Source organism: Heliangelus exortis, chromosome 24 (genome assembly GCF_036169615.1).
Source record: "Heliangelus exortis chromosome 24, bHelExo1.hap1, whole genome shotgun sequence".
Classification (NCBI taxonomy): domain Eukaryota; kingdom Metazoa; phylum Chordata; class Aves; order Apodiformes; family Trochilidae; genus Heliangelus; species Heliangelus exortis.
In genome coordinates, this window is record NC_092445.1 from 5,417,797 (window position 1) to 5,426,039 (window position 8,243).

Below are 8,243 nucleotides of genomic sequence, written 5' to 3' on the forward strand. Positions count from 1 at the left end.
TTATCTCTACCACTGTTTGACAAGTTAGTGTTGGTTACGTGGAAGAGCTGGGAATGGAACCATGACTGTTTTGTTGCTCTGGGTAACCAGAGCTGGGGCTTGAAAATAAAAGATGGCAAACGATGTAACCCAGTTCAAGCAGATTTGTATTTAAATCCTGGTTTGCCTGTAGCAAATACAAGTTAACCTGGAATAGATACAGAAATACTCAGCTGCTGTAATTGTTTCAGGATCAGCTAGGAACTGAGGACTAGAGGGTTCTAGAAATAACATCCAAGGTCTGGGCTGTACAGAAACCACTGCAGCTCTTCTGTGTGTGCAGTGTTGTGGTTAACTGCAGCCATCTCCTCTTGAATATATATTTTACATGTTATTGATCCCTCTCCCAAAGGATTTGATGAAGTGAGTAGCAACTACCATGTGTAGGAAGTGCAGTAAGGGTTTAATTGCAGTGGTTTACAGTGCCGTGGGATAGTGCTGATGTTTGCTCTGAGAGCCAAGCTCAAAAGTCCCTTCTTGATGACATCCAACTGTGAACAGCTTCGTCTTTGGGGGTAATTTTCTGGTAGGCTAGTGAGAAACCTCCCAATAATCAGTGTTTTATTTAGTTGCTGTCCCTCTGAGCCACCAGCATCTAACGTGAAGGGCTCCCATACTCCAGCCTGATGCCCATCTAGACAACAATGATCTTGTTTAATGTGAATCTTTCTTTTCCTGTCCAGCTGGATGCACTGAAGGTAATCCATGAGCAGTGTAACTCAGGGGAGTCGAGCAGACTCGTGTGAGTTGGAATCTACCATGTTGTAGCACGTGTAAACATCCTACACTCTCAGCTGTGAACTCGAGGTGGCTGGGAGAGGATTGTTTACGCCTTCTGCCATGGGGTGAACATCTGGTGAGCTGCATCTTCCATAAGGTGCAAGATCAAACTGCTCCCTCTGGGGTGCTGCAGAATTTTGATTCTTGAGTCCTAACAGCTTGCCACTTAACGTAATCTCTGAAAATCCACTTCTTTGCCTAAAATATTGTTAATCAGAAGGGGCTTTTCTCTCCTAAAGACAGGCTTAGAGAAAACGAAACAGCAGTGTTAGAGCCTGTGCTGCTGACAGTGAGCTAGAGCAGAGCCTTTTGCTGCTTCACACTGTTGAGATATTCCTGCCACCAGCAGAATCAGGCTGTTTAATTCTGGAAAAGCTGGATTTAAATAAATAAACAAATACAAGCACGACAGTATGCATCACATCTGTGGCTTCTGTTCCCAGGGGTTTAACATCAGAGCTAGAGTGAAGTTCGTGTTGGGCGTGCAGGCTAAGAGGGGTTTGGTGGCAGATGAGGCTTTGTAGGTCTTCCTGGTACATTTGCAATTCACTCTGTTAAGATAACTGGTGATGATGGAACTCACTGATGCGGAGTCGCCTGCTTTTCAGCTAGGGTAATTTTCCTCATTTGTTTTTCATAATGAAATTGGTGACTACATTATTCTACCTAGGGCATTGGAAATGGTTTTTATTTCCCTGTAGCTGAATAAATGAGGAAACCCGTTTTGGTTTGTCATTTCACATTTACTTAAACTGTTAGGAACAAAGTACTTCAGATACTTTCCCATGGAGCATGCTTCTTGGGGGGGGGGGGTGTTGGTGTTCCAGCTGGGGTTGGGGTGTTTGGGTGTTGACCTCTTTCCTCCCTGTTTACCTGTCTCTTCTCTGTGCTGCAGGAGGAGGTGCGCCAGGCTGTCACCCCAGCTGAGCCTGTCCAGTATTATTTCACCCTTGCACAGCAACCTGCAGCAGTGCAGGTGCAGGGACAGCAGCAGGGACAGCAGACCACTACCTCCACAACCACCATCCAGCCAGGACAGATCATCATTGCCCAGCCACAGCAGGGGCAGGTGAGCCACCAGCAGTGTCCCCAGCACCCGTGACACCAGCGACTCACCCGTGCCTAATGTCTTGCAGAATCCTGCTCTTACTGCTCAGAACAGTTAAGAACCACATAGAAATGTGTTTTCTGGTCATGACCAGGTGCTCAGATACCTTAGTAACAAGGGTCATCTAGGTCCTGGATTCCCCCTGTGCTGATTTCAGCATCAACACGTAGCAGTGGGTGTAGGAAGCAGTCTGTCTGTTACAGTCTCTGTATCTTGTGGCTGTTTCACCCGTGTTCAGTCCTGGCTTGGTCCTTCTCCCCGTTCTGAATGCAGAGCACCCCCGTGACCATGCAGGTTGGAGAAGGCCAGCAGGTACAGATAGTGCAGGCCCAGCCTCAAGGACAGACCCAGCAGGCTCAGAGTGGAACTGGGCAGACCATGCAAGTCATGCAGCAGATCATCACCAACACAGGAGAAATCCAGCAAATACCGGTAAGATTTTAGCAGTAGAAATGTGGACCAGTCCTGCCAGCAAACTGTCTGCTGGTGTTCTGGCATGAGACTGTACATGGATGCTTCTTAAGTGTAAGAGGAAGTTTGGATTGAGTGGTGTGTTTCCTGCACATAGAGAGGAAAATAATCAGGTGTGACATGAAGGAGGGAAATAAGTCCAGCCCATCTAGTGCAGACTCCTTGCCCACACCAAACACTCTCTCCTGAGTGATGTAGTTATGAGTAGGAAGCAATAAATAAAATACCTATGTCATAAGAAATATTTCTACAAAGTGATTTGAGCTGGTTAGAGGCTTTGCAGAACCAAAAAGTATCTCTTCACTTTCACATCCCTGTAGATTTGCTGTGGCCTTAAGAACGAGATTTTGAGGACCCAGCACCAGCAGTGACATTCTGGCTTGTGTCCTAGGTAAACACGTGGGGCAAAAAAATGTCCCCTCTCTGTAGCTTATAGTCACAACAAAGCTGGGGCTTTTGGTTCCCATGTGGAAAATTTCACACCTCTTTAAAGGGAAAAAAAAAAAAAAATCCACTTAGTGCTGTGTGCTTAACCAGCAACCCAAAGGTCAGACCAAGTGCCCAAGACAAGCATTTCACTTCTCTTTGAGTCCTGTTACTGATTGTACCAGCAGCTGTGACAAAGTGGATCTTTCACACAAGTTTTGATTTTCAGGATTTGCTAAGCTTCCCTCTGTATGTCTGGTAAATATTTGTGCTTTGACATAGCATCTTAAAAAGCTTTAGATTTGGGATGTCGCCAGACTTTTCCTGTTCAGTTCCAGATTCTTTTCATCTCTTAAGTCTTCAGCTGATTCCTACTCCTTGGCTTATGGTTGGTCAGAAAGCAAGTGAACTGCTTGCCAAATATTGTGGTTTACTACAAGCAACCCCTTTTTTCTTCTCTGCATTCTCCACAACATCTCTTTTTTTTTTTTTTTTTCCTTCTTATGAAAGTCTTTCCAAGATACTTGTTCTTCAAAATGCTTTGGAAGAAAATCTCCACCTCCAGCCTAAGTGAATCCATTATAATACTGAACATATCAGCTTCCTCTTTTGGTTCTGCAGTGAAAGAGCAATCCAGACTTGTTTTCCAGTTGTCTCCAGTGAATGCTTCACTCCCTACAAGGAGGGGAGGCTTGGAGATAGAATTTATGAAGTAGCTGTGAAGGGGCCAATAACCTTCTGCAGAAAGCACTGTTCTCTACCTAGGTGGATCCTGCTGCAAATGCTCCTGTGTTTTAGCAGTGTGAGAGTGGAGGCTTTTAAATTTATGTCTGGTTTTGGCCAAGCATCTGCTTCACCTTCCTCTTGCCTGGGACCACTGAAGAACAGTGTGCCTTCTCCTCACAAAAATCTTATGCTGCAGGCAGCAGACAGTGCTGACAACTGCCTGAGTCTGGGATCTCCTGTCTTTGGGAGCACTTGGGTCTCTAAGAAGTGTAAGACTACAAAACAGAGAAACTTGGGACCAGTGCTTTAGTAAAATAGGCACAATTTGCACTTCTGTACCTAGCAGAGATCCTGTTTAGACTGTAATTAAGAGAATTCTTAATCACAGTGGATTAAAGAACCACAGTTGGTACTGAAGAAGCATCTTTCCCCTTGCTTGCTTCCAGCAAGTGAAGTCAAATAGAAGCTGGAGCCATGTACTCACTGCAAGAGCTTTTAGTGCCCTACCCTGGCTAGCAGGTTTTGTTTGGTTTCACTGAATTCCAGTCTTTGGTCTCTGCTGTCTGTTCTGCTCCCTCTGCTGTGCTTTTATTTTCCCTTGGAGTTTCCTTTTTCTCTGGATGCAGTTAGTGCTGGGTTCTGGTGCTTCCTTTTCACTCTGGGATCTGTTCAGCAAAGAATCTTTCAGAGCACAAATGTGAGAGCTGGAAACACTCTCATAAAACTGGTGGTGCCTTTGGCAGTTCTAGGAGTGTTGGGAGAATCATACTTACATTCTCTGCTGCTTTTTCACATGTCCCTGGTATTATGTACACTTTTCTACTGCAATTTACTGTTGAGAACCACGGATTGCCTATGGAAATCTGAGTTATTTTTTATAATCTGAGAAAAACTGGAAGAATATATCTAAATCAATTAAATGGTAACTACTTGGTTTTCCACATTAATTTTGTGTTACTTTTAATTTGTGTCTTAGCTAGACTGCATAGGGCAGGTTCTTTGGAGTTTACTCTCATTTTTGGAAGAATGCTCTTAATTGTTTTCACCCATTCAGTAAGTAGTGTAGTTAAAATTGATGCCCTCAGTGTGGCAAACATGATGTGCTGGCAGATCTCAGTGCATTAACAAATTCCTTATTGAAAATTTTATGCTCATGTAGTGTTTAGTTTATTTGCTCTTGAAATAATACTGGAGCTTTTAGGCACAGCTGGTGAAGTCCACAGGGTTTGTGTAAATGCCAAGACCATGCTCTAGGCACTTGAACCTTTGTCAGTGAGCAGTTTCCAAGTATTTCATATGTCTATCCCCTTTTTAAAAAGAAGAACCAAAACTTAAAACATTTTTAATGCAATTAAGGCTGTGAATCTAAATGTTCTGAAGTAAAATTACACAAAATGCAAAATTCAACCGTATATCGATCATACTGTGACATTTTATTGCTTCTCAGATGTGTATTACCTGTTTATATCACAGAAAATGCAAGTTGAGAGTTGAGGTTACTGTGATGACATTGTCTTTGTATCCCACACCTGATCTTGCAACATCAGGGTGCAGGAAAATAAACTGTGTGCTATAGACAAAGTACTGACAACAGAAAATATTGGCCAGGTGAGGGCTGATGATTATTGGCAGGGAGTTGCATTAAAAGCTTCCGAATGTATCCTTGGGTTTTGTCATCTCTGCTGGCTTTATTTATGTGAAAATTTCCCATATATTCTTTAATATTTTTGGCAGGATGCAGCAGGAGTGTCATGGTGTGCAGCTACCTCCTCACAGTTTTCTTTACCTGAAGTGATCCATCAGTGTAGTCACTGGGTTCTCATAACCACAAAGAAAAATCAGTGTTCTCAAAGCCCTCAGAAATGTATCAATTAATATGCTTCAGCTACTAACTGCCCACTCCCCATCTGCAGAAAGAACCCACAGTTGTGGTTCCTCAGGGTTTCACTTCAGGAACCCACCAGAGTTCTGTGGTTGTGGCTTTGGCAGGGCTGTGCTAGTTCCTCCGTTCATCACCCGGAGCTTCCCCCGTGCCCTCTCTGACTCTGGCTCCTGGTGTGGACACAGGAAGCAAAGGTTGATGTGTGTCAGGTTGCAGTTACCTGTTTAATTTTCTTTCCCTGCCCCCTCCGCTTGTCTCCAGGTTCAGTTGAATGCTGGCCAGCTGCAGTATATCCGCTTAGCCCAACCCGTGTCAGGCACCCAGGTAGTCCAGGGGCAGATCCAGACGCTTGCAGCCAATGCACAGCAGGTAGGCACCACAACAGCAGGGCTGACATGAACTGGTAAAGTGTTGTTCCCTAGCTCCTGAAACTGAAAATTCCAGTCGGATTTACCAACTCTTGGGCTAGGGTTCCCACGTTTCTTTTCTTCCTCTGACTTCCATTGGAATAACGAAGCGAGGAGCGTAGCAGAAGCCTCCTTTACCTGTCCATGAAGGGTGCATGCATATCTGTGTGTGTGTGTGTGTCTTGCTGTGTAAAGCTCACACTTCTGAGCTGACTGCAGGTACAACTTGAGCTCGTCACCCTTCTCTTTACTTCTGCTCCTTCTGGCTGGGTAAGGGAGGAGCAGCCACGCAGCAGGTGAGAGTCCAGACCAGCGTTGCTGCCAGCAGGTTGTGACCAGTGGCTAAGGGATTCTTCTCTGCCTTCAGGGTACAGGAAGGCTCCTGCTTTTCTGTCATCCAGGAGGCCACCTCCTCCTGGTGGATGTCAGGGAGAGGATGTGTCTGTGTTGGGTTTGGAATAGCTGAACCCTGCCTTCTTTGTTCTTGACTTGTGGTTAGCACCAGCACGGCTGCAGGCCGGCAGCACAAGCCGTGTCTTACCACATGGTGGGGTAATGAGGTTTGAAAGAGTCTAAAAGCTCCTTAAAGGCAGCAGCAGAATATTGTTAGTGGGCTTCTGGTTCTCTCCCAAGTGCTGTCAGTGATCATCCCTCTCTTATCCTTGCAGATAACACAGACAGAAGTCCAGCAAGGACAGCAGCAGTTCAGCCAGTTCACAGATGGGCAGGTAAGAGCTTGGAGCTTTTGAAGCCAAAGACTCTTTGAAAGTCTGCGTGTTCTGGCAAATTTGGTTCTCCTGATAAAGCACTGCTGCTGCTGAGCCTTAACCAGGAGCAGGATAAGTGGGTGTTGTGCTGCTTTTCAGGTGAATTCTTTGTGTTTTGCCTCGCTCACTACAAATTAATCCAATCCCTTGCACTCTGGGTGGGATCTGTTTTAGTCATAAGCAGTTCAGGAGTAAAGGTTTTAACATCTGGCTGCTGCCTGGTGCACAGGTAGCCTGAGCTCAATTTGGGCATCAGAAACTCACAGAATTACTTATGATTTAGCAACAGTTGTCTAGTTGCAATTCATGGTCTGGTTTGGGGACAGATTTTATTTGGACCTGAGAGCTGCTGTTAAAATCACCACTAAATTGCAGGGTTAAAGCACAGTGTGTGCTTAGAGGGAGCTGGTGCTGGGTGTGATGAGAACTGACTGAGTCCTTTCTGTCCCCTGCTTCTGTCTCTGCCAGCAGCTTTACCAGATCCAACAAGTGACCATGCCTGCAGGCCAGGACATCACCCAGCCCATGTTCATTCAGTCCACCAACCAAACCTCAGATGGCCAAGCCACACAGGTGACAGGGGACTGAGTGGGGACATTGTAGAAAGTCTCAGCGTGGAAAAGAACATGGACCAGGCTGGCCACACCAACCTGGCCTGATGAATACATCTGCTTCTGTGTATCTGTACTTGATATCAAGCCTATAGTAGGCTGCAACCTCTGGTGCACTATACACCTTCCTCTGGTGGGTATGAGAGAATATCCAACAGACACTGACAGGAATGCAATATTTTAATTTTTATTTTTAGAAATCAATATTTCGGTGTATTCAGCTGCTTGTCCAAACCCATAGAAAGGAAAGAGAACTAATCAAAAGGAATTTGTAGCGTCTCATTGAACAATGTGTAAAACATTTTTATCTAGTAAAATTATTAAAGGGTACTGCATCTGGTTTGTTGTAGGAGCTTTATTCCTGGTATTCTGTTTGTATTTTTTTTTTTCTCTGAATAGAGATAGATTCAGTCCTCCCATCTCAATGGTTTATTAGGGGTGAATGGGGGAAGTGTGTGTGTGTGTGAGTTAGGTTTTCCTCTCCTACCTCCTTTTTTGGTAAGCTGGAGCATTGGCTATATGCAGCTCAAGGGCAGGGAGTAGGGGAGGAGTAATTAAAGTGAAAACAAAACAAAAAAAACATTCCTTGTATGATGACTGTATTTTCTAAGGGCAAAAGTTTCTTTGATTTGGCCTGGTTTATTCCAGAAACACTGATGGAAGTCTGGACAAACCCCAGCCCTGCTGTTAACTCTTGTACTGGCTTCAGTCAATGCATGTAATATAAGCTTCATAAAATGCAATAAATTCACTTTGTAAGATAAGGTGTGTGCTTTCTGTGAGACCCAGCACCTGGCTCCCTGCCAACCAAAGAGCATCCTGAGCCCTGGGAAAACACAGCACCCCTCAGCAGGGCTTAAGGAGGGGGTGTTGGGCATGGGGAGGGCTCTGGGTGGGTGCCCACACCAGGGGGGTATCCACACCCTGCCAGGGGCTGGGTCCTGTGAGGCTGAATTCATCTCTGCAGGAGGCAGTGTGTTTGTCACCAAGAACCTTGGTGAGTCCAGTGTGGAGCAGTGTGACACA

The 8,243-nt window shown here is 45.2% G+C and overlaps 1 protein-coding gene across 10 annotated transcripts in view; it reads left to right on the top strand.

Annotated features, from left to right (window-relative positions):
* NFYC (nuclear transcription factor Y subunit gamma) overlaps window positions 1-7,981 on the top strand; it is a 30,114-nt gene extending 22,133 nt beyond the window's left edge. For 4 of the 10 annotated variants that reach the window (XM_071767668.1, XM_071767663.1, XM_071767665.1 and 1 more), the window contains 5 exons: window positions 1,715-1,888; window positions 2,201-2,359; window positions 5,694-5,801; window positions 6,508-6,567; window positions 7,075-7,981. In XM_071767668.1, the coding sequence (XP_071623769.1) occupies window positions 1,715-1,888; window positions 2,201-2,359; window positions 5,694-5,801; window positions 6,508-6,567; window positions 7,075-7,194 (621 nt within the window). In that variant the 3' untranslated portion in view covers window positions 7,195-7,981. The remainder of the gene's footprint in view (window positions 1-1,714; window positions 1,889-2,200; window positions 2,360-5,693; window positions 5,802-6,507; window positions 6,568-7,074) is intronic. The other 6 variants (XM_071767671.1, XM_071767670.1, XM_071767667.1 and 3 more) reach the window with 5 other exon arrangements.
* The last annotated feature ends 262 nt before the right edge of the window (window positions 7,982-8,243 follow it).